The 26,230-nt window shown below is 53.9% G+C and overlaps 1 protein-coding gene across 3 annotated transcripts in view; it reads right to left on the minus strand.

Annotated features, from left to right (window-relative positions):
- Positions 1–2,180: 2,180 nt before the first annotated feature.
- Positions 2,181–26,230, minus strand: part of GTF2IRD1 (GTF2I repeat domain containing 1) — a gene marked incomplete at its 5' end in the record, with an annotated part of 79,150 nt that continues 55,100 nt past the window's right edge. For 2 of the 3 annotated variants that reach the window (XM_079720057.1, XM_079720056.1), the window contains 5 exons: positions 2,181–2,533; positions 3,617–3,735; positions 6,261–6,298; positions 8,568–8,760; positions 10,999–11,076. In XM_079720057.1, the coding sequence (XP_079576183.1) occupies positions 2,465–2,533; positions 3,617–3,735; positions 6,261–6,298; positions 8,568–8,760; positions 10,999–11,076 (497 nt within the window). In that variant the 3' untranslated portion in view covers positions 2,181–2,464. Of the gene's footprint in view, positions 2,534–3,616; positions 3,736–6,260; positions 6,299–8,567; positions 8,761–10,998; positions 11,170–26,230 lie in introns of all 3 variants that reach the window. The other variant, XM_079720055.1, reaches the window with a different exon arrangement.

A 26,230-nucleotide genomic window follows, 5' to 3' on the forward strand; every position in this document is an offset into this window, starting at 1 on the left:
TGCAACGATGTCCTTGATCTCCTAGGCAATTTATGCCTTGAGGGTGGTGGTCAGTATAGGGGATCGCCCCACCCATATCCTGGAGATTACAAGCCCAGCTGGGCCCAGGGCCAGGGGCCTGAGGATGGAGTGGAGAGCCCTAGCAGGTCCTGGGGCCACTGGCATGTAGCAGAGAGAGGACAAGTTTGGGTGGGGCATACCAAGCTCGTGGTTCTGGCTTCTTACATCTTTCTAGGAGGACAGGGCCTTCCCTCCCAGCTCTGGGCACCGGGCTGACCCAGAGGGCTGGCAGAAGCTGCTGAACTGTTTGGATCGTGTACTTAGCTGATTCAGGACTCAGTTCCTCCAAGCTGTAGGCCTCCTGCTGGACCTTGGCTGGACCCCGTGGTCACCCTGACTCCTCTATGCCCCAGCACTTGCATCCAATTGACCTCCAAGTCCTGTTGGCTGACCTCCCTGTTATTCTCCACCTGGCTCAAACCCCTGCCAGCTCTCGCTGGAACAACTACAAGAGCCTCCCACGTGGCCTCCAGCTTCTCTCTCCTCTGAAGTTTCCTGTCTGCTGGAAGTGGACCCTTCCAAAATGCAGATCTGGTCTTGGTTCTCCCCTGGTACTCCGTGCTGTGGCTCTCACCACCATACCCCATCACCTCTCCCCAGCCCACAAGGTCTTCCACCAGGGCCAGGGAGAACAGGATGCAACATGCAAGGCTGGGCCAGCAGAACCCAGGCTGCATTTCTGCCCCCGTCCACCTCTCAATCGCAGCACCATGTGCAGGGAACAGCCCGTCAGGAACACACCCACCTCCCCGTCACACCTCCAGCCGCGCTCCCAGAGTCCTCTGCTCCAGCGACTCCTTGTTCCTGGAGCTTCCAGCTTCTCAGTCCGGGCCTCCCTGCCTTTGCACGTGCGGCTCTCCCCCGCTTTGTCCCACCGTCCTGCGCCAGCCCTCCCCGCTTTGTCCCACCAACTCCTAATGTGCTTCTAAGACCATTTCCTGATTCTGTGCTAGGTAAGGGCGCCCTGCCTTCCCCACCAGGACTGAATGAGCGGCCACTGGGTGCCAGGCCTGGACTACCTCCAGGCCCTTTCGACTTGTCTTTCTGCCTCCGGTCTCATCCTTTCCTTCACCTTTCCACCTGCCACCAAAGTGGTCTTTCTGAGAAGCAGCTGTGACCCATCACTCTGCTTCAGTACCCAGAACTCTATCAAAAACCCACCCCAGGTGCTGGCTTCGGCAGTACATACACTAAAATTGGAACGATACAGAGATTAGCATGGCCCCTGCGCAAGGATGACACGCAAATTCGTGAAGCGTTCCGTATTTTTAAGAGAAAAACAAATACCGGATGCTAACACATATATATGGAATCTTAAAAAAAAAAAAATGGTTCTGAAGAACCTAGGGGCAGGACAGGAATAAAGACGCAGATGTAGAGAATGGACTTGAGGACGCAGGGAGGGGAAAGGTAAGCTGGGATGAAGTGAGAGAGTGGCATGGACACATATATGCTACCAAATGTAAATAGATAGCTAGTGGGAAGCACCTGCATAGCACAGGGAGATCAGCTTGGTGCTGTGTGTTCACCTAGAGGGGTGGGATAGGGAGGGTGGGAGGGTGGGAGGGAGATGCAAGAGAGGGGAGATATGGGGATATATGTATATGTATAGCTGTTCACTTTGTTGTACAGCAGAAACTAACACACCATTGCAAAGCAATTACACTCCAATAAAGATGTTGAAGAAAAACACACACAAAAAAACCCACCCCAGCCCTCCAGGCCCAACCCAAAGCCCCTTCGCCAAGATGCCTTCCCTCCAGCTATGGAGATTCCATACTTGCTTACCATACTTGACTTAAAAAAATATATATATATATATATATATTTATTTATTTGGTTGCATCAGGTCTTAGTTGCGGCAGGCAGGCTCCTTAGTTGCAGCTCACTGGCTCCTTTGTTGTGGCACGTGGGCTCCTTAGTTGTGGCATGTGGGACCTAGTTCCTGGACCGGGGCTCAAACCCAGGCCCCCTGCATTGGGAGCTCGGAATCTTAATTGCTGTGCCACCAGGGAAGTCCCCATACTTGACTTTTCTGACTTCACCTGAGTTACTGGGGCAAGGACAAGACGGCCCCTTACCACACTGAATGCTGCCTGAGGCCAGAGGGGACAGCCTAGCACTTTGCCTTCCATGGTGCCGCATCCTGAGGTCATGTGACCCCAGCAGCAGCCACAAATTCCAGGAGAGAACACGCAACAGTTAGGAACAAAGGCAATGTTTTTTTTGTTTTGTTTTTTTTTTTGTTTTTTTTACTTATTTAAAAAGGCCTTGCCGGCAGGAATATAGTGTAAAAATCATTGGAAAAACTAAAAGGCATCGATACATATCCGAATATACACTTTGTACATAAATTACATTTCCTTTAGTCTTTTTGAGTGAGGTCCTGATTCAGCACTGAGGTCTAGTAATTCAGAGGTCCCGGGAGCTGCACGTTCAGGCCGGCATAGTCCACCATGTACATTGGCCATTGCTAGAAAGAGGGGGACAGAGAGCCCGGGTTAGGACTCCAGGTGATGTGGAGAGCATACCGGAACATTCAGCGCTGCTTTCTGAAGGGCTTCCTCAGATGCTATTTATTTTGAGGCCATGGAATGCCCAGAGATGGGACGTGACCTGTCTAAGGTCACGCAGTTCACCAGTGGCCATGGGGCCTGGGCTGGAGCCTTCTGACCTATTCCCACCTGTGTCCTGGGGGCTAACCACGTGAGCAGACATGTGGGGAGGGAATTGGGGATTGGCTCAGAACTGCTGGTCACCCCCATCAACTCAGCCCCCTCCAGGCCTCAGGCTCCAGAGCAGCTGTCCTGTCTCTCTGGGTGGTGGGAGGGGCTAGGGACCCTCTGTGAGCACCCTGGCAGGAACAGAGGCAGAGCCTGAGCTTTGGGGTTTAGCAGGGAGGGGTCCAAGGATAAACAAATCCTAAAGTCATTTTCAACTGTCTTCCAATATTCTCCCCATTTGGACTCGGGATTTCAAAGCTAATAGTTTGAAATTAGAAAGAACCCTCAAGTGTGTGCCCTTAATGAGGTTTTCCTCGTGGGTGGGAGAGAAAAATCCGGCCACATGGCAGAACAGGTGGAGCCTTGGAGGTGGGGTCTCCATCCACCACTGACCAGCCATGAGGCCATAGAGTCATTCGGCCTCTGACCCTGGTTTTCCTTGTCTACATACTGTAGGGAACACCTCACAGGGCTGTGGCTCAGAGCATGTGATGTGAGCACAGAGATTAGTCTAGCATCTGATTGCCCCGGGAACCCAGGAGTCTGCTTGAGGTCCTGCCGAGTGGGTGGTCAGGTCCCTTTCCTCTCCTCGGCCTCAGCTTGCCCATCTGCACAGTGGGGGTGTGAACTCCTTCCCCGGGCGCCTGTGGGCACCTGATGAGACGGGGGTGGACCATCTCATGGGCAGGGCAGGCAGATGTGTCTGCAGACTCTATTCAGTGCCCAGCATCTCCCCGCACCCCAGACCCATGCTCCAGAGTAGACGAGCCTGCCCGAGTGCCGGCTGAAAGCCAGAGAGAAGAGCAGTCAGGTCCAGGTCTGTGCAACTTTACCACGAGTGAGATCTGGTTGGTGGATGCCACGGACTCCGGGTTAGAGGAGGAGGAAGAGGAGATGGAATTCCCTTCGGAGACCCGCTTTCTCTTGCGCTTGGGGATGCTGCTGTCTTTGGCTGGTGGGAGAAAGGGTTGCTGACGCCGGGTGCCAGAGCCACTGTGTCTTGGCCTCCTGACCCCGCCCCCCCCGGAGAAGGCCTTGCTCTCAGGTTTGAAGTCCCCTTCTCAGCACTCAAGGCTCCCGGCCCACCAGTGGCTGAGGCCCATCTCTCCAGCCTCCTTCCCTAAGCAGCCCTGTGCCCCACTCGTCCACCTTCCTGCTCCCGCTCACCTGTCTGCTTTGCTAACAATAGAGCCTCCTCCCCCAGGTAGGTCTCCCTAGCAGGTTTCCTTATACCCTCCCCAGACCATGTAGCCTGCGGGCTCCCAGCCTCCCCAGAACTCCCAGACTCTGAGCCACACAGACTTAAGTCTTAAGGGGAGTCACTTAGTGGCCAACGGGCCTTCATGTTGTCACAAGTAAAACGTAAGATCCTGCAGGCTTGCTGGGAGAGTCACATGAGCTAATGTGCCTGGTCCCCAGCAAACAGTCAGAAACTGAGAATTGCTATCAGTATTGTTGCTACTGTTACCGCTGATGTGTGATGACCCAGATCTGATTTGCTGTGAATGATGACAGGTCACAGGTACTAGTAGACAGGCAGTGTCCCAATGGAAAGAAACCCTGGTTTAGAGCCAGAAGTCCTAAGTTCAAACTCCACTGCTGCCACTTACTAGCTGTGTGACCCTGGTAAATTGATTAACCTCTCTGAGCCAAAAGGGGACAAATATGATATGAGACTCAAAGGAGATTATGTGTATGAAAGAGTCTAGTACCAAGCCCAGCACAGAGCAGGACGAGCAGGGGTTGTGTTGCTGCTGAATTCAATTCATGTGAATATGTAAGACTTATCAAAAAGATTTGCAGCTGTATATTGGGGAATTCCCTGGCGGTCCAGTGGTTAGGACTCTGCACTTCCACCGCAGGGGACCGGGTTCCATCCCTGGTCGGGGAACTAAGATCCCGCATCCTCAAGGCCAAAAGAAAAAAAAAAAAAACGATTTGCAGCTGCGTGAAGCATAGGTGGGGATTGGGCTTGACTGAGTGGATGGACAGGTTACTGACACAGCCACCAGAAGGGTCTTAATGACACAGCAGGAGGGCAGGCTGGGCCCAGTGGGCAATTATTTGTTCAGCTGCTGAAGCAAAACCAGAGCCTGGCGTCTGGGATGTGGTATAAAGACCCCGGGAAATAGGAGACTCTGGAGGCAGGAGGAGCCCAGGTTGTGAGCCAGGGAGGAGGAATTTTTGTAGGAGGCTCCACATGCAAACAAGTCAGCGGTGCTGGCCCAGGGCTGTGGCCACCCTAGGGTCACTGTAAGACCCTAAAGATGGCCATGGTGGGGGGGGGGGGTGGATGTAAGTGACAGCATCCAGTCTCTGATCATTTGTCCCAAACTCTCCTCCCTGAGGCCTCCATGGAGCCTTCTGTGTGTCTGCCTTTGACTTGGGAGCAGCTCCCAAACCTAGCCACCTCCCTACCATGAGTGCCTAGTGCCATGCCCGTGGCATCAGCACATGCTAGAAGGAGGTGGCTGCTGGTTGCCTGTGCCACCCCAGGCTGTGGTGTCCCAGGGGAACTGGGACCATCTGGAGTTGGACCATCTTGGGTCTCAGGCTGGGTTGGGGCCACCTCGCTGAATTCCGTCACTGTCCCCATTAAGCAGCCATGCTGGGGCCTGCAGTCCATGGTGGCCTGTGGTTCAGATGGATGGTCTGGACACCAGGTTCTAGGCGGCCACCAACTCACTATATGGCCTTGGCAAGTCCCTTCCCCTCCCTGGGCCTCAGTTTCCCAGAGGTACCATGAGAGGTGGGACTAGATGGGTGTTTCTTAATCAGAGGTGCACCTCCCAATCCCCAGGGCTCCATCCTCTCGAGCTCTATGGCACACCTGCTTAATCAGAATCCCAGAGTTTCCCAGGTTCTTGAACCCTGAAAGGTTCCAGAAGACCAGGGTCTGGTGCAGGTGCTGCCCTGCAAATGCAGGCAGAATCTAGGGGGCCCAGCCAGTCTCGGGCAGCGCCTGCCTGCCTCACCCCTGCCGACCCCACGCTACCCCTCCTCCCCTCCCCAGGTGACTTCCGCCATCCTACCTGACGCCCCCTCTTGCTGGTTCCAGCCTGTCCCTCATCCTCTCTAGCAGATCTGACACCCTCTCTAGCTGATCCTCTCTAGCTGATCTGGCCCTCTGTGGCAGGGCCTCTCTGAAGGGCGCCTGCAGGCTTCCTGTCCTTCCAGCACCTGGGGATACTGGCGCTGCAGAGGGAGGTCTCAGGCTCCCTGGGGAGGTACTGGGCAGGGGGATTACACTTCCCTCTATTGCGTGCCACTTGGCCCAGATCTGTCCATAGACTCTGGTCCCTGAGAGGCAGAAGGGTGGCCTTTTTTTTTTTTTTTTCCAGCCACACTGTGTGGCTTGTGGGATCTCAGTTCCCTGACCAGGGATTGAACCCGTGCCCCCTGTAGTGGAAGCTCAGAGTCCTAACCACTGGACTGCCCAGGATTTCCCAAGGATGGCCTCTTTAGCCTCTGACTTACCTGGCACCTTGGCATCATTGCAGATTTCTGCAAAAGGTCTGAAAAAGAGAAAGATGAGGTGGCAGTTAGAAAATGAGGTTTCCCCTCCTCCTTCTCACCTGCTCCCTGAGTCTGGGCGACATCTCTCATGAGATGACATGAGATGAGATGCCGCCACTGCTGGAACATTAGCCAGGTAAGACCCGGATGAAAACGGTCAGCATCCCCACCCAGAGCAGGCACGTGATCACCGGTCTCGGGACCTGGTTTCCTCTAGAGAGAGAGGGTGTCGTCTGACCAAGTGATCAAAAGTGTGTGCCTAGGGGCTTCCCTGGTGGCGCAGTGGTTGAGAGTCCGCCTGCCGATGCAGGGGACACGGGTTCGTGCCCCGGTCCGGGAGGATCCCACATGCCGCGGAGCAGCTGAGCCCGTGAGCCATGGCCGCCGAGCCTGCGCGTCCGGAGCCTGTGCTCCGCAGCGGGAGAGGCCACAACAGTGAGAGGCCTGCGTACCGCAAAAAAAAAAAAAAAAAAAAAGTGTGTGCCTAGATTTATGTAAATGGATATTTGAGACAGTAGTATATTTTAATATATCTTTCACTTTTTATTTTATTGATTATTTGACTTGCAGTGTTATTATATGAACCACCCCCCACAAATTAGACGTAACCTAAATGTCCATCGGTAGAGGACATTATGGTCCATCTAAACAGTCATTAAAGGGAGTTATCATGGAAATGGATAATGGTCAAATAAACGCAAGATAGCCAGAGAGGAAACAGCAAGTTTACTTACTGTCTACAGATAAATACTGTTTGATCTCAGTTTCATTTTTCAAAATATATATATATAACAGGCATTAAAAGAGAAGTGGAAACGTTGAAGGAAAACCCCAGAATGTCTTTGGTGGTTCTCTGTGGAAAGTATGCCTACAGGGTGTGGGGTGGGCATTTTCTCCTATTTTCCAGAAGTTACTTCAGGGGGTGGACTGTAGTTGGGAAGGAAGGGAAACCTCTACTTTTCATTTGAGACCCCTCTGCATAATTTGATTTTTTTGACACATGCAAATACTATTTTAATTTTAAAACATGGAGTATAAAATTGAAAAGAAAATTTGGGTAGAGGAAAAACTAAGAAAGAAATGCACCATCAGGGACTTCCCTGGTGGTCCAGCGGTTAAGACTCTGTGCTCCTAATGCAGGGGAACCGGCTTTGATCCCTGGTCAGGGAACTAGATCCCACATGCTGCGACTAAAGATCCTGCATGCCGCAACGAAGACCTGACACAGCCAAATAAATAAATAAATAAATAAATATTTTTTAAAAAAAAAAGCACCACCAGTGTTAACTCTGAATAGGAGTGTTATGGGTTAGCTTCCTCGTTCTTTCTACTTTTTGTATTTTCCCAAGTTTGCTGTGTGTATTGTTTCTAAATCAGAAAATAATCAAATAAACTATCATATTTTTTAAAAAACACTATAAGGATATATAGTAAAATACAGACAGTGGTTGTCTCTGGGGGGTGGGGGTAGTGAATTACTGTTATTTTCTAAATACAGTAAAATGGGTAAACATGAGGGGAATAGTAAAAAAAAAAAAAATCAAATTTAATTAAAATCAAAAAAATAAACACCCATGAATGCTGAGGCCTTGTGTTTCAGTTGAAAGGGGTTGTAATCAGGACATCCGGGGCTACAGACTGAATGCTGGTGTCCCCGAAAAATTCAAATGTTGAAACCTAATCCCCAATGTGATGGCATTTGTTGGTGGGGTCTTTGGGAGGTGATTAGGTCAGGAGGGTGGAGCCCTCGAGAACAGGATTAGTGCCCTTATTAGAGGCCCCAGATTTCTCCCTTGTCCCTCCCACCATGTGAGGACACGGTGAAAAGAGGGCCATCTGTGAACCAGGAAGAGCCTCACCAGATGCCAAATCTGCTGGCACCTTGATCTTGGACTTCCCAGCCTCCAGAATGGTGAGAAATAAACTTCTTTTGTTTAAGCTACCCGGTCTGTGGTATTTTGTTACAGCAGCCCGAATGGACTAAGCTACCTGGGTCTAGAGCCCAGCTGACCCACTGTGACTTACACTGTCCCTTTCCTCACTCTGGGTATCAGTTTCCTGATCTTTAAGATGAGAGTGTTAAGCTAGTCCGTCTCCTGGATTCTGTGCAAGTGAAAGGTCCCTCTCTCTCCTTTTCTCTCTGTCTGTCTCTCTCTCTGACTCCTGGCTGGGCCTGCTTTGGGGGTTCCTCTCCCAGATCCAAGCAGCACCCTCTCCCACAGCCCCCGCCACCCTGCCCACCCTGACGCAGGTGCTGGGGGCACTCACTGGAGCTGGTTGATGATGACCATGCGGACGTGCTCCCGGGCCTTCAGGATCTTCTCCAGCCGGTGTATGTCATATGTGTTGGGGTTCCGGAAAGGGATGTCATCAGGCAGGCCTGTGACCTCGACAGCATCTGGGCTGTCCCGAATCAGTTTGTAAGGGACCAGCACAGGCCGGTTCAGGCCCAGGGCCTCACCTAGAGGGCACAGGGAGTCAGGGAAGGTGTCCCCTGTCAAAGCCAAGCTGTGTGGGGAAGGGCTGGGACCCAGCACAGCCCCACTCAGTCACCACCGCACCACAGAGAGTTTATAAGTCAACACACACACCACTTTTTTTTTTTTATCCAATTAGCAAAACTAAAAATCCAGGAGGGGTGGGGGTGGGAAAGAGTGGGAGCTTGGGATTAGCAAATACAAACTACTATATACAGAATGAATAAACAACAAGGTCCTACTGTATAGCACAGGGAACTATATTCAATATCCTGTGATAAACCAGAATGGAAAAGAATATGAAAAAGAATATATATAACTGAGTCACTTTGCTGTACAGCAGAAATAATACAACATTGTAAATCAACTATACTTCAATAAAGTTAAAAAAAAATCCATCAAATTCCCTGGCAGTTCAGTGGTCAGACTCCACACTACCACTGCAGGGGGCATGGGTTTGATCCCTGGTCAGGGAACTAAGATCCCGCATGCCTCAAGGCTCAGCCAAAAAAAAAAAAAAAAAAAAATCAATATCCAACACTGGCAATGAAACAGGTACTTTCGCACATGCCCAGTGCAATGATTTGTTAAGTGTGCACGCCTGGACCTGACAAATGAGGACCTGATGCCTGCTAAAAATCCACTCCTGTTGTATTAGAAAACATAAAAGTCCTTACTTAGGTATTTGTGGCTGAAATGACGGGATGTCTTAGATTTGTTTCAAAGTACTAAACCTATCAAAGTGTGCCTGTGGAAACAGATGAACTAAGATTGGCAAAATGTTGGTAAGCACAGAAGCCGGGTTTGGGTTACATGGTGGGTCATTTTGTCATTCTCTCTGCTTTTGTATATGTTTGAAAACTGATTCCAAAATAAAAGGTGAAAAAGACACCACGAACCACCAGCAGAGTTGCTTCCTGTTACTCTCAAAATGAAACCCCAACTCGGAGTCCTGGCCTGCCCACCTCTCCCCGCCCCGTCATTGTGACATCTTCCCACTCCAGGCCCTCCTGCCTTCTCGCTGCTCCCCAGTCACCGAGCTGTTCCCTCTGCCTGGCAAGCTTCCTTCTAATGTCTGTCCCCTCCTGACATTCAAGTTCTGGCTAAAACGTCCCTTCGTCCAAGGAGCTTTCTTTCTTTTTTCAATTAATTAAGTAATTAATTAATTTCATTTTTGGCTGCGTTGGGTCTTCGTTGCTGAGCGTGGGCTTTCTCTAGTTGTGGCGAGTGGGGGCTACTCTTCATTGGGGTGCACGGCTTCTCACTGCAGTGGCTTCTCTTTTTGCAGAGCATGGGCTCTAGGCGCATGGGCTTCAGTAGTTGTGGCTCGCAGGCTCAGGAGCTGTGGCTCATGGGCTCTAGAGCACAGGTTCAGTAGTTGTGGTGCACGGGCTTAGTTGCTCCGCGGCATGTGGGATCTTTCCGGACCAGGGCTTGAACCCATGTCCCCTACACTGGCAGGTGGATTCTTAACCACTGCGCCACCAGGGAAGTCCCCAAGGAGCTTTCTGGTTCACCGATCCAGACAGGCCATGGCTACCCCGTCTCACCCTCATCACACTTCTACATTTTCCTGTTTTCCTTTGTCACTCTCTGAAATTCTTTCTTTTTTTTAACTGTCTTTCTCTGCTACAATACAAAGTGGAGCCAATACTACTAAATTCATCACAAACAAAGTGTATATAGAGCACCTAGTGCAGCCTGGCACCCAGTAATCTAGAAAATGCTACATCAGTGGTAACCGTATTATCAACTGCACCATCCTGGGTTCCGCCCTGGCACCTGGATGCCTTCTGCACAGGACCTGGCACCTTTCATATATTCCATGGCCAGTTCCCTCCCGACACTGAGCCCCTGGACAGTGGGATCAGATGCCTTCCTCTGGAATCTCAGGGCTGAGTGTATGTTGGGCAGACAAGCATCTGCGTGAACAAGCACTTGGCTGTGGGGCACGTACTCTGCCACACAGCCCAGCCCTAGAGAAACAGAAATGCTGACCATAGCCATCCCCACTGTGTGCACCACAGATCAGGGTTTTTTTCCCCTTTTTTGGATGGGGAGAATGAGGGATCAGCTCCCATCAGTCTCGGACAGGGCAACTATGTCCCCAGGGAGCGGACAGGCCAGCTGGGGGCAACTGGAGGCCAGGATGGCTGCAGAGGGAGGGGCGCCTCCAAGGAAGGCTGCCCCCCAGGCCCTGCCCTCCCCCGCCATGCACTGACCGTATTTCTCGTTGAAGAGCTCCTTCACCTGCTCCCGGAGGATCACCTTCTCCCCAAGTCTGTTGGCATCATCTTCATCTACAAGAGGAAGACGAGGGGGCGTGAGCGTCGGCACGGTCTCGGCCACCGGACCTGTTCCTTCTCCCCCATGGCGGCCCAGACCCTCACCTGCTGGTGCAGACTCTCCAGGGCCCGCCCACTCCCCTGCAGCCTGTGTCTGGCCTCAGCCGTCTGTCTGTACATCCATCCACCCGCCCCACATTCTCTGAACACCTTCCCCCGTACAGGCCCCATGTCAGGCATGGAGCACCCTGAGGAGAGGGAGGCCGTGAGCCTCCTCCCAGGAACTCACAGCCTAGCAGGGGTGGCGCCCAGAAGTGCGACGGGGGACACCTCCGATGAGACATGGGGCATGAATCGGGGTGCCTACACCGTCCGTGCAAGTGTGGGGAGGCCCCCTGGGAGAGCAGGATGTTCAAATGGTCTCTTGGAAGGCAGGTAGGGGTCTGTGACGAGTGGGGTGCAGGTGGGAAAAGACAGCAGGTGTAGGACTGGCCCATCCGTGGGCACTGAAGGGAGAAAGGTCACAATGTGCTGGATGCGGCTAAAGCCCGGGCCAGAGCCGGGGAGGGGGCAGTGATGGGTCCAGCAGCGCGTGCCGGCCTGACTGAGCTGGGCTCTCAGAACTCACCCTGGTTGCCTTGCAAACCAAGAGCCCCAGGCCTGTGACCAGGGAGACAGGCGTGCTTTGGGGGTGTAGGGGCCGCACACCCTTCCGGCCTAGCGTCCAGGGCAGCCCTCCACGGGCACTTTCTGCTTGGACCCCGTGCTCCCCTCACTCCTCTCCTTGGCCTAGAAGAGCGGGAGGGGGGTCAGTGGGTCCCCCCAGGGACAGGGTCGGGCTGGGCGGGAGTGGATGGCATGGCGAAGGTCCGGGTCGCGGGCTTGTGCCCTGGGCTGGGGAGGGAGCTGGAGTTCCAGGAAGGGCCCGGGCACCCTCGCACAGTAACCACAGGGCTGGGCCTCTGGGGCGGGGGGTGAGGACTAGAGCTGGCAGCCGGCAGGAAGCCAGGGCCTGGGAGGTGAGGGGCGGGGCAGACAGAGTGGGTCTGTGAAGAAAAACAGCTCCTGGGTTAATCTGGAAAATCTCACAGAACTCGGTTCCATTTAGGAAGCCAAGGGCTCTGTGCCACTCAGACTGTCTGCTGCCCCCGCCTGCCCTTCACGCCCTGTCCGGGAGGCCCAGCCCTCTCCCTGCACCAGCGCCAGGGAGGGGCCTCCAGTCCCAGGCCAGGGCCGCCCCTCAGGGCAGAGAGCTTCCCGCACTGCCTGGTGCCTCCTCCCCCTTCACCCTCTGTCCCTGGTCTGGTCCTGTTCTTGCCAGCGCTCGTGACTCTGGAACCTAGATCTGCCGTATCTCGGAGTTCCTGAATCTCTCTCTTCAACCACGGCCTACCAGCCACCTGGGTGCCCACGAAACACTGCAAATGTCAGGCATCCCAGATAACACCCTCCCTCCTGTGTCCCCATCTTGGGGAGTGATGGCTCCCCTTGGCCACACCAAGACCCCAAACTCAGCACCCCCTGGAGCCCTCCATCTTCCCATACACCCCAACATGGCCCTTCCAGATGGTTTTCAGGACCCAGGATGTGGCGAGAGTCAACCTGACCCTCCTCCAGGTCAGCAGACAACTAGGACCGAGCGCTGGGTCCCAGGGCCACCTAGAGCCTGCAGAGAGGTGGAGGACACTCTCTATCTAGCTAACCCCCTGCCACCAGGGATTGCTCTGGTGGCCGGCATTCTGCACAGGCACAGCAGCACCACAGAGGCCAGGGAAAGATCAGCCTGGATTCACCCAATGAGCGCTTGGATGCTCTGCTGGCAGCTTTCCCGGATGCGGTCATGGCCACTGCTCACCACAGCCGAGGACACAAAGGTTCAGAGAAGTTAAGTAACCTGCCCAAGGTCACACAGCCGCTAAGTGCCAGGAATACTCTGTCTGACCCAAAAGTCCTTGTCTTTCACTCTACCACGCACTCTGGGTTTCCTGCAGTCTCAGTTTCCCATCTGTAGAAAGAAGGGTTGATCTTTATAAAGTGTTTCCTCTAAACCTCTCATTCCATCAGCTCATAGTTCCACGCCTGTGTCTCCTCTCAAGCCCAGGGTAGGGCCGGACTCAGTCAGTACATGACAAAAAGCCTTCTGGATTAAAAGACAGCACCTCGGGGCTTCCCTGGTGGCGCAGTGGTTGAGAGTTCACCTGCCGATGCAGGGGATGCGGGTTCGTGCCCCGGTTCGGGAAGATCCCACACGCCGCGGAGCGGCTGGGCCCGTGAGCCGTGGCTGCTGAGCCTGCGTGTCCGGAGCCTGTGCTCCGCAGCGGGAGAGGCCACAGCAGTGAGAGGCCCACGTACCGCAAAAATAAATAAATAAATAAATAAAAGACAGCACCTCAAAGCAAGCCCACAAGCTCAGGTCCCCGTAGTTGCTGGACATGGCCGTCACCTGTGCACCTCTCTGGGAGCGCAGGACTCACTCACCAACCCCACCTCCCCCTGTAGGCTTCTGCTGCACCGCTGCCAGCTGGGGGAGAGAGACAAAGACAGGGCAGGCCTGGGCTGCACACTGCCCTCGCCTTGTGGGAGGCAATGCCAGGCCCTAAAGGGCCACGCCATGTCACCTCTCAGCATTTCAGCTCACTGTCTTGATATAGTATTCGTCTTGGACAAATATTTCACGAGCACCGTCCCATCTGGATGCAGTGCTGCCCTTGGGCACTTAGCAGAGTACAGAGCACAGCCCTAGACAAGGCAGGGGACAGTGAGGAACACTTGGTGACCCACTGGGCTTGATAACTGTCAGTGCATGGCTCGTGGAAACATGGGGTGGGGGGGGACGACCCCAACCGAGCCAGGGATCAAGGAGGGCTTCCCAGAGGAGGTGACATCCATGCCACCCAAGGCCCCGTGGGACGCAGACTTATCTGCACGTTGGGGCTGCATGCATCCCGTGGGTGCTCAACACATGTTAGGGGACATGGAAAATTTCCCCTCCCCTATGTCCTGTCTGATCTGCCGGGGAGAACACCCCCAAACCAGGCTGCAGCTGACAGGGAGGGATGACACCACATCACAGGGTAGCCAGCACGAAGAGCTCACAGGTCGGTCCCAGGCAGCAAACTGTGGCAGCAGTTAAATGTCAGGAAAGTGGGACCTGAGTTGCCTGAGGGACGCTGGTGGCACCGGGAGGTGTCCTGAATGTCTCTGGAGTGTGGTGGGAGTTTAGGGGCCTTTTTCCGTAATACCAAGAATAATCACAGCTGCTGAGTGGACCAAGCATGTCCCACGTGCAGACTGTCAGGCCCACGATGCACGTTACCACTGGATCCTCCGGCTCAGCGTCGGGCCTCTGAGAGGACGCCCACGTTTCTCCACAGCTGCTCCTGGCTTCTCCCCCACCTCTTTGTTTTTACTTAACTTCGAGGAAGGGGGTTCCATTTTTCTTAGAGGACTAGTTTTTGAATGAAATAGGCCAGGTTAGCCTCTGGCGGGGGCTGGAGGGGAGAGAGGCGCTGGTCCTCTGTGTACTCAGAGGCAACCCCTCGGGTGGTGAGGGCAAAGGAGTGACGCAGTTGCTGGGAGGTTGAACCTGAACCCCAGGTGAAGAGGCCCTGCCTGTGTTCCTGCTTGAGCCCCAGCCCTCCAGCTCCCTGCAGGGGGGAGGGCTGAACACGCTTGTGGCGGGGGCTCGGAGGTGCCCAGGACAGAGCTGCTCTCCTGTGACTTGAATCATGGCCACTGTCCTCAGCTGGCCCCTGGCCGAGTCCTGGCGAGCCCCGGTGTGGAGGAGGAAGGCCATGCACCCTGCTAGCCTGCACCTCCAGCCAAGTGGGCCTGTTGGCAGGCTGCGGGCAGGTCACAGGACTCCTTCCTGACAGAGCCAGGCTCCTGCCACCACCGTCACACACCCACTGTCTGGAGAGGGGGTGGCCAGGCCTGTGGTCACCAGGGACCTCCCCAAGGATGGCTGTGGGCAGCGGCTGTTCCAGCCTAGGCTGGGGTGGGACAGTCCCGGCAGCCATCATCTCCGAGTCTGTTCTGCTTGTGGGCGAAACTAGGATCAGGAAACATGAGAACATGGGGAGGGGGGTGAGGCACAATCACTAGGGCCCCGTGGGGCCTCGGCCGTACACCCAGTGGTCTTTCCCGGGCTCTGAGGTGCAGCCCTGTTGCCAGGAGTTAAGACTACACGCTCTGAAGTCTGACTGCCTGGTTTCAAATCTTGGCTCTGTTATTAGCTCGGGACCTTAGGCAACCACTGGATTTCCTCGTCTGGCAAGTAGCAACAGGGCTTCCCTGGTGGCGCAGTGGTTGAGAGTCCGCCTGCCAAGTGGACACGGGTTTGAGCCCTGGTCCAGGAAGATCCCACATGCCGCAGAGCGGCTGCGCCTGTGCACCACAGCTGCTGAGCTTGTGCTCTGGAGCCCGCGAGCCACAACTACTGAGCCCTCGTGCCACAACTACTGAAGCCCGCGTGCCACAACTACTGAAGCCCGCGCGCCACAACTACTGAAGCCCGTGCGCCTAGAGCCCGTGCTCCGCAACAGGGGAGGCCGCCGCAGTGAGAAGCCTGCTCAGCACAACGAAGAGTAGTCCCCAATCGCCGCAACTAGAGAAAGCCCGTGCGCAGCAGCGAAGACCCAACGCTGCCAAAAATTTAAAAAAAAAAAACCTTAAAAAAAAATTAGCAACAACGACCGCATGGAGCTGCCGTGAGGATGAGGTGAGGACATTATGCCCGTGCCTGGCACAGTCTACGGTCTAGTTATTACTCTTCTTCTCTGGGGGGGGTCCTGCCTGAGCTTCTCTGAACCCAGGTTGGTTGTAAGGACACCAACTGTTGCAAACATTTCAGAATATTCTCCATTTGGAAATGTCACAGGGCTCCATGCGGAGTGTGGTGTGCCCTCAGTGTACCCGCTTGAATGCCTGTAGACAGTGGGGAGAAAGGGGGTCCTCAGGGCCAGTGACAGGGAAGTTCCCTGGCCCAGCAGGTTGCAAGACAATCTTGACTGTAACCCTAATGCTGTGTGGTATTTGGAAAAGCACTCAACTTCTGTGAGCCTCAGTTTCCACATCCCTCAAATGGGAATCCTGGCCTGTTGGGAGGGATCCAATGATACCGTGCATAAAAAAATTTAAGGTCTTATGCCATCAGTGTCAAGTTATCATTGACGTTATTACCAGTGCCTCAGTTATCTTGTGTAGTCTCAGGAAACAAAATCTTCCATACAAAACTCTTCCACATGATGGAAGTTTGTTCTCTTAAGTCCCTGGGTTTGCTTTACTCATGTGGGGGAGACCATTTTCTAAAACTCATCAAGTACCCCTCTCTTATTAAGCACGTGGTTGGGGGTAGGCAGAGGTCACCCTCATAACCTGACCGCCAGTGCTGTCCAGAAAGTGCTGTTGAACTTGCGCTGGCTGCAGTGACATGTCCCCCACTGCCCCAGGCTGGCACTTCTCCTGCCTCTTGCTGCTGTTTCCAGTTTTCTGGTCTCCTCTCTCTCACTACTGTCTATCTCACTACTGTAGCTCTCATCTTGTTGTTTCTAATCTGCTGTCTGTTAGCCTGAGGATTAACTGAATTTTGCCTGGGGAAAGAAAGCAATCAAGCTTATTAAACCACAGTCATGCTATGTACACAGTTTTAAGCCAGTCAGCTTGGGGTGATGCCTGGGGTGGCCTCACAGCCCTCTCCTGGGGCAAAGTACACGAGCCCTGAGCAGCCTGGCCTTTCTGAGCCTAGTCTGAGGTCCCCAGCTCAGGCTGATGACTGTGTGCTGACAGCCATGATGCAAAATGACACAGAGGCAGCCAGCAGCAAGGAATGCTGCTCAGAGGGAGAGACCAGATCTCTGGGGAAGAGTGGAATAACTGTTCCTCCTCAACCCTCTCGAAGCAGCCTCTTCTCTCTGCCAGGCTTGGGCTGGGCGATCCAGGGAGAAAGCAGACCTGGGCGGGCCTGGCTCTCAAGAGAGCAGAGGGTGGATATCCACCCCACCCCGCTCTCAGGTGGGGGACGAGCCAAGTCCCTCTCTGGGACCCTGCGACTTGCAAGATACCTCCCTTTCCTGGCACCAGGCCTTTGCCAGAATAAAAGGGTAAAACTCAGTTCATCTCTTAACCCCTTCCATGATCTGTATTTAGGGGCAGCAGGAATTCTGGGGGTTTTTTGGCCAGGCTGCACGGCTTGTGGCGTCTTAGTTCCCCGACCAGGGATTGAACCCGGGCCCATGGCAGTGAAAACGCCAAGTCCTAACCACTGGACCCGCAAGGAAGTCCTCCATCTGTTTTACAGACGGAGAAGCTGAGGCTCAGAGAGGGGATGGCCGTGCTGCAGTGGGGTGGAAGCCCTCCCCAGGCCCATGACCCCATGTACCCAAGAGAATCTTTCGTATGTGTGCCAAAGAAAACATGCTCAAGCGTGCTAAGAGCACTCTTAGTAACAGCAAGACCATGGAGGGAACCCAGATGGCCAAGGACAGGAGAATGGACAAATCAATCGTGGTACAGTCACTCAATGGAATATTACAGAGCCCTGAAAACAAACAGCTATGGCCACACATTTCAACCTTGTGTTACGTCATGTTAAGTGACAGAAGCAAGTCCCAGGCTTCTTACAATAGGACACCTTGGTTATAAAAGTTAAAAAAAAAAAGGGACTTCCCTGGTGGCAAAATGGATAAGACTCTGCACTCCCAATGCAGAGGGCCTGGTTTTGATCCCTGGTTAGGGAACTAGATTCCACATGCATTCTGCAACTAAGGAGCCTGCCTGCCACAACTAAGACCTGGTACAACTAAATAAATAAATAATAATTTTTAAAAAGTTAAAAAAAAACATGAAATAATTTTGGTTTAGGCCCGTATTATATGCAATAGACATGTTAAAAGAAATCAACCTGTGAGCAGTGATTAAATCACGGGGGACACAGTGTCAAAGACATTTTTGGGAATTTGAATACAGACTGTCTATTAGATGACAGGGAGTTAGTAAGTTTTATAAGTGTGAAAATGGTATTGTGGATCTGAAAAGAATAGCATTGTTCTGGAGAGTTGTGGGTTGTGTGTTGAAATATTTAGGCATGAACAGTCAAGATGTTTGCAACTTACTTTGAATGGAGAAAGAGGCAGAGACAGAAATCAATGGGGCGGGGTCTGTGCCTGTGGGAGAGACAGACAGGGACGGAGGGAGGGAGGGAGGGAAGGAATGTGGCAAAATGTTAAGAATTAATGACTCCAGGGACTTCCCTGGTGGTCCAGCGGTTGGGACTCCACGCTCCCAATGCAGGGGGCCTGGGTTTGATCCCTGGTCGGGGAAATAGATCCGACATGCATGCCGCAACTAAAGATCCCGTGTGCCACAATGAAGACCCTGAGTGCCACAACTAAGACCTGGCACAGCCAAATAAATAAATAAATAAATAATTTTTTTAAAAGGAAAGTATTAATGACTCCAGGGAATTCCCTGGTGATCCAATGGTTAGGACTTGGCGCTTTCACTGCTAAGGGCCTGCCTGGGTTCAACCCCTGGTCGGGGAAATAAGATCCCGAATGTCTGGGATCTTCTGGTGGCGCAGTGGTTAAGAATCCGCCTGCCAAAGCAGGGGACATGGGTTCGAGCCCTGGTCCGGGAAGATCCCACATGCCGCGGAGCAACTAAGCCCGCGCGCCACAACTACTGAGCCTGCGCTCTAGAGCCCGGGGGCCACAGCTACTGAGCCTGCGTGCCGCAACTATTGAAGCCCGAGCATCTAGAGCCCGTGCTCTGCAACAAGAGAAGCCACCACAATGAGAAGCCTATGCACCGCCACGAAGAGTAGCCCCCACTTGCCCCAACTAGAGAAAGCCCGCATGCAGCAACGAGGACCCAACGCAGCCAAAAATAGAAAATAAATTTATTAAAAAAAAAAATCCCGAATGTTGCATGGCGAGGTCAAAAAATAAAAAAAAAATAAATAAATAAAAAGAAGAAAGAAGAATTAACACACACAAACACAAAAAAGAGAATTAATGAATCCAGACAAAGAATATATAGGCAGGCATTATACTATTCTTTTTTTTTCCTGCAGTTTTGCAATTTTGAAGGGAAAGAAACCAAGGGATTGACACACATAAAATTCAGAATATTTGTTCTGGGGAGAGAGGCAGACAGGATGAGGGAGAGCACGTAGGTGGATGTACGTTATTGGTTCTGTTCTGATTCTTAGACGGGTGGCGGGTTCATGGGCATTCACCATAGTATTTATTAACGAGTGAGCAAACAAATATGTGGGAATACGAATGAAAGAATAAAAATAAATGAATGCTAAATGCAATGTGGTATCCTGGACTGGATTCTGGAATGTGAAAACGACATCGGTGGAATAACTGAAGAAATCTAAATAAAGCCTATAGCTTAGTTAATCGCATGGCACCAATCGATGTTAATTTCTTAGTTTTGATAAATGGACCATGGTTATGAAAGATGTTAACATCCTACATGGGTCAGACGGTATTTGGGAACTCTGTGCTATCTTTGCAACTTTTTGTAAATTAAAAATCACTTCAGGGCTTCCCTGGTGGCGCAGTGGCTGAGCGTCCGCCTGCCGATGCAGGGGACACGGGTTCGTGCCCTGGTCTGGGAAGATCCCACATGCCACGGAGCGGCTGGGCCCGTGAGCCATGGCCGCTGAGCCTGTGCGTCCGGAGCCTGTGCTTGGCAACGGGAGAGGCCACAACAGTGAGAGGCCCGCGTACCGCAAAAAAAAAAAAAAAAAAAAAAAAAAAATCACTTCAAAATAAAAAGTTACAACCATCAATCAATTGATTGATTGATGATTACATGCAGGGATTGATGGCAGAGTGGGTTATGAGCCAGGATCGTGACGGATCTGATCAGTGCATGGGGTTCACTGGGGAGGGGGACAGGGGAGGGGAGAAAGCAAGCCTTCTCCCCCAGAGTTCCCTCGAGCTGAGCTCTGTGCCCCCATCAATCCATCTCCCTTCCCTGGGATGGAGGTGCATGGTGGGTGGACCACAACCTGCCTGGGCAGGTGATCCAGGTTCCTCCCTGGAGTCCAGCTGTCTGAACTTCAGCTGACCCAGTGCACACAAGAGCCTGGAACAATGGCCAACAGAGAGCTGCCTGGCTGGGGCCTCCCTTGTTGGGGCTCCAGGCCCTTTCACTGCCCTCCCAGCTGCCAGACACTGGGATGCAAATCTTCCATTTGCTGATGACACGTGCCCACCAGAGACAGTGCCTGGTGATTTACACAGTGATGTTCTTTATTCCTCACGACAAGCCTGACCTTTAGATGTTATGATCTCCATTTTACACATAAGGAAACCGAGGCTCAGAGGAGTCAAGGTGCCTGTTCCCAACCACCAAGGCCACATGGTTTGCGATGGGTGGCGCTGAGGCTCAAACCCAGGTCTCTCTGACCCCTGGGTGCTGCATTCCCATCTGAGAACAGCCCAGTACCTCCTCAGAGGGCTTTCTCACAAACTCTCCTGCAGCTCCATGCTCGAACCTGCAAACCTGGCTGGGCAGAGCAAGTGCCAGGTTTTCTTGTGGGGGTCTGTCTTGGACAGACAGTCCTGGGAGCAGACATGCCCATGGCCCTTCCCAAGGGAAATCGTGTCCTTCCCTCTCCTCTCCCCTTCCCTCCTCCATGGTCCCAAGGCCGAACTGTGGCCACGACTGGCCAGGTACGGAATGCCACACACTAAATGTGATGAGCAGGGCATCAGCTCCCAGCCTGGGCAAGGTGGGCAGATGGAGGCAGTGGACCGCACAGGCGAGGGAGGGCTCTACTGCCTTACGCGGGGAGGGGGTACCGATCCCGATCCTCATGCTGTACAGCAAACTCTGCAGCCAACGACCCGAGAACAGATGTTTCCTGTGGGCTGAGCGTGCAGTCTGTTTGCACGTGTTCAGGACTACAGCCCCAGCACCCGCAATAACACCCGACACATCACAAGCGCTCGGTAAATAACTGTCTGAGAAATTAAGCTCCTGCGTGCCAGGTACTCTTCTTAGATCTTTGCATGGCTTCCTTCACTTAATCCTTCTGACAACCTTATGAAGTTGGTCCTAGGACTCTCTGCATCCTACAGACGAGGAGACTGAGGCACACAGAGGAAGCCACGTGCTCTGGGTTACACAGTGAGTTAGAGGGAGAGCCAGGATTCACCCCAGCCCACTGACCACCTGGCAGTACAGCCTCGTTCTGTTGTGGCTGGGAGGACAGGGCAGGAGTGTCTGACTCAGTTGCTGCACACGGGGAGGGAAGAGATCTTCCTCTGCTCCATCCATGCTGCTGTTTCTTCTCACTCTCTCTGCATCTGCAACCCCTAAACCCATGTTTCTGCCTGCTTCCTTGAGCACCTTTGATTCTGCACATCCCGGGCCGGCTTCTCCAGGTCCCCTCAAACCTGTCCCTCCTCCCTTCTCGTGGGGCCCTGGCTCCAACCTCCCACACGGTCACTTAGGAGAGAAACCTCGGCTGAGTAGTGGCTCCCAAAGCTGTCCACGCCCTAAGCCCCGGAGCCTGTGACTATGTTTCTTTACATGGCAGAAGGGACTTTGATGGTGTGTTTAAATTAAGGATCTTGGGGCTTCCCTGGTGGCGCAGTGGTTGAGAGTCCGCCTGCCAATGCAGGGGACACGGGTTCGTGCCCCGGTCCGGGAGGATCCCACATGCCACAGAGCCGCTGGGCCCACGAGCCATGGCCGCTGAGCCTGTGCGTCCGGAGCCTGTGCTCCGCAACGGGAGAGGCCACAACAGTGAGAGGCCCGCGTACCGCAAAAATAAATAAATAAATAAATTAATTAATTAATTAATTAAGGATCTTGAGGTGGCTAGATTATCCTGGGTTATTTGAGTGGACCCTAAATGTAATCACAAGGGTCCTTGTAAGGAGGCAAGGTCAAAAGCAGAGGGAGAGGGGACAACAGAGGTTGGACGGATGCGCTTTGAAGATACAGGAGGGGCTGCAAGCCAAGGAACGCAGGCGGCCTCTAGAACATGGAAAAGACAAGGAAACAGATTCTCCCTCGGAGCCTTGGGAAGGAACCCACTCTGCGGACACCGTGACTAGCCCTGTGAGACTCATTTTGGACTTCTTAGCTCTACAACTGTAAGGAGATAAACCTGTGTTGCTTTCAGCCACCGAGTGGGTAATTTGTTACAGCAGCCAACGAAACCCCTCTGTGCCCCCTTGTCTCCATCCAAAAATCCAGGTGGGTCTTCTCACCTGCCCTCCCCGAATTCATCCTCTGCTTTGCAAGCCACTCAGATTTTTCCAAACAGTCTATCCGACCATGTCCTTCCTTCCCTTTAAACTCACTGAGGGCTCTCTGTTGTCTGTGGGGCAAATCCATCCTCCTTTCCCCGGTGAAGGAGATCCTCTGCTGGTACCAGAGAAGTTTTCACCCAGCCCTGCCACTCTCCAGGTCCCCACCCAAGAGGGCGTGCAGAACCTGCTGTTTCATGGAACAGACAGTGGAAACCCGGGGCTCCCCTACTTCGTGCAGCGGAGGGGAAAGCTTCTCCCGCTTGCCTTGGGTGGCATTTATAATCCTGCACAGTGGGCCTGGGGCCTGCTGAGAAGCCATCGTTGCTCAAGGCCTGACCCCTGACATCCCTGCAAGATGCTCAGCCGTGTCTCTGGGCTGTGGGAGCCTCACGGCCACAAGGGGAGAAGGGCTTCCCCCAGGGAGAATGGGGTTTTCCCACTCAGCCCCAGGACACCACCCACTCCTGGCCCCTCCCGGTTTTTTCCTTACCCACAAAGGCTGAAGGCACCAGGGCCCTGGCCTCTGACTCTGCTCACTCCCGATGATCTCACTCTGTTAGGGCTTTAAATACCAGCAATATGCTTGTGATTCCCCAAATTATACCTCAAGCCTGGACCACTCCCTGGACACGCCCCCCACCCTCACTCTACATGGAACAGCGCCTGGATAATACCCCACACTTAACACGCCACAAACATGCCTGAGACTCCCCCCCACCCCCCGGCCAGCTCTTCCTGCATCTTCCTCGTCTCAGCTACCTACCCGCACCTCCATCCTTCCAGAAGCTCAGCCCAAATCCCTGAGGTCAAACTCAACTCCTCTCTCTCTCACAGCCCACATCAGCAAATTGTCGGCTTCAGTTACAAACTCTGCCCAGAGTCAAGGACTTACCACCACTGCTGTCACTACTGGGCCTCACCTGCTTTGCCAGGACCAACTCCCTACATCGTCCCCTGCTGCCACCCTGTGTGTCCTCACCCAGCAGCCAGAAGGATCCTGTTAGATCCTAAACTGGATTCTGTCTCTCCTCTGCTCAGAAGCCTGCCCTGGCTCCCAGCTCACTTGGAACAAGGGTCAGCATCCTGATCCATCGTCCACAATCGGCCTTCTCTCCCATTTCCATCTCATCTCCTACCTGGTTCTCCACCCGACCTGGCCTCCCACCCTGGCAGGGGACCTCAGGGCCTTTGCAAGGCTCTTCTCTATGCCCTCCTGGCTCACTACTGCCGCCTTCAGGCCTCTGCTCACCAGCCTTCCCTGGCCACCCCACATCTAGGGTTGTGACTTCTCAGCACTCACACCTGGTACACTTTACCCTTGGCACATGGTCTGTTCTCTGCATCCACACCAGAACGTAAGTTCCACGAGGCAGGGTTCTCTTTAATTGGTGTTGATCAAAAGCTACTTACACCCAGCCCAGTGCCCGGCCCAGAAGACACCTCAGAACCGTTCACAGACTAAGTACCTGGTCCTGGGCTCCCAAACCTGCAGGGGTCCCTCCGCAGGCTGTGCTGTCCTGTCCCCATCCTCACCTCCCACCATGAGGTCTCTTTTGCCACCAGACCCTCCCCCACCCCACCCCACCCAGCCCAGGAGGTTGGAAAGATCCGGTCCACCCAGTAAGCCACGTGCGCTGAGCCATCCTTCGTGCCCCATCCCCCAGGCCTCCACTTGCGTGGCTCAAAGACGCATTTATCAGCCAGCGAGAGAGCTTCTGTTCCGCACGCAGTGCCTGGTGACCCTGAGAGCTGATCTCATTCCAGCCTAAATAAAGGCGTTAGTTGTTCCTGTCGGCTTGGGTGGTCCCAGCTGGGGAACTAGTTTCGGTGAGGTTTTCTGGAATGTTGCAGAAAAGCCTGAAGCCCCCCATTGCTCGCTCCTGGGGCCTGAGAAGCCCCCTGTCTAACAGCCGCTGGGAACCTTGAGGTACCCTTCCCCCACCTGGCAGAGCTGAGGGAGGGCAGGGCTGGGACCACTGACCAGCCCAGGGGCAGACTGGGGTGGCCACGACCCATATGGAAAGGGCGGGGCCTCCCCTCCTGCAGGAAAGGAGGCAGCCAGCCAATTCTGGGCCTGGCAGCCGGGCGTCTGCCCACAAAGGCCTCCAGGCCCCACCCAGCAGATGCCAGCTCTTCCCGGGAAGGCAGAAGTGAGATCATTACTGGAGCCTAATTAACAAAGAAAAGCAGAGATAATGAAGTGGAGAAACATGTGGCTGGCACTGGAACTGTGACATCTTTAGAAACTTGAGAAAGGAGGGTTTTATTTTGAGCTCTTACGAGTTGGAAGGGTGGAGGGGGGTGGCGTAGGGAAGAGAGGGAGGCAGGAGTGTGTGACAAGGGTCGGGGGGGTGGACCATGAGAGCTGTCGCTGCTCCATGTGACCTCGAGGCCCAGAGATAGCAAGTTAACTTATCCAGGGTCACGGACAGTAAGTTAACTCATCCAAGGTCACGCAGCTCCCGAGGGCCCAGCAGGAGACTTGTTCCTGCTCCTATTCAGTCCCTCCCCCCACCCCCAAATGCCCTCTGTTGAGGTCAATCCTAGGCCTAGCTCAGGTTCCCTTCTCCGGGAAGCCCACTCCTCCCAGCACCTGATGAGTGACAGGAGACCCCGCACAGACCTAGCAGAGGCCCCAATGGGGACAATGACAAGAGGTGCCATTTGGGGCTGGAGCCGTTCCCTCCTTGTACCCTCACCGCAAATGGGATCACAGCCCTCCCCTCCACAGACCCTTCACCCACAGCTGAGCTTCTCAAACTGGGCCTCAGGCAACGCTGGGGGTGGGAAGTAGGTCAAGTGGGAAGATCTATTTTCTCAGCAGAATGTAATATGACATAGTTCCTTGAATGAAAACGCAAGTGGAGACTCTCTGAAATGGGGGCTTCCTAGGTAAAGCTGGGGCCCGGCAGAGCTTCGGCCCTGTCCCGCGGGGGTGCTCAGGCTCCGGCCTCGGGGACGTCAGCGGAAGAGCTTGCCAAGGCCGGGTCTGCAGGGTCCAGTCCACGCTGCAAAGCCAGGCCTTCCAGGCCCTCCACGCTCCGGCCTGGCCGGCCTCTCCGCCTTACCCCTCCCGCGCACGACGGGCCATTTATTCCTCCTTTCCTTGCCCTGCTGGGGCACCCCGGGGCAGCCCCAGTGTGACTCTTCCCACTTTGCAAAGAGGGAAAGCGAGGCCCAGGCAGGCAAACCGGACTTGCTGCTGGAGTCACACAGGAAGTCGGCAGCTCTGCTCTGTCTGTGGGGCCCGGAGCCCCTTTTCCGGGGGTGGGCGGGCTTGCTGCTCACCAGGGAGTTCCCCCAAGCTGGCAGGGAGGACTGAGCTGCTGGGCTCCAAAGAACCAAACCAAAAGGAGAGGAAGCTGGAAGCCTGTGTTTGGCCAGAAGGGAGCCGGGGCAGGGCAGCTGTGGCGAAGCCTGGAGCCGGCAGCAGAGGGAAGTGAGTCGGTGGGTGGGAGACCCCTCTGTCTGTGCCCTCCCTAGTTCTAAAGGGCTGGGGCTCCGGGCAGACAGGCACAGGATGCACAAACCAAAGGTAGCTGCAGCGGGCAAAGCCCTTCCCACCTCTCCTGCAGTGCCTCCAGGTGAGTGGCTGCTTGGATGCCTCCAGTGATGGGGAACTCACTACCCAACAAGGCTTTTTATTTTTTATTTTTTTTAAAGTCACTGCTATTCGAGAACCTTTCGAGAATGTTCATTTCCTTGATCTCTCTGGTGTTGCCTAGGACTCTGCTCTCATGGGAGGTTTGCAAACAGCTGCCTGACTCAGCGCTTCTTACCCGCAAATCCCTCCACCTCCTTTCCTGCGGCTCCACCTCCTCCGTTCCTTCACAGGCTCCTCTCCCTCAAGGTCTCTTGGAGGTCGGTGTGCTCCCGGCTCTGCCCTGGGC

This window comes from Hyperoodon ampullatus, assembly GCF_949752795.1.
Source record: "Hyperoodon ampullatus genome assembly, chromosome: 14".
Lineage (NCBI taxonomy): Eukaryota > Metazoa > Chordata > Mammalia > Artiodactyla > Ziphiidae > Hyperoodon > Hyperoodon ampullatus.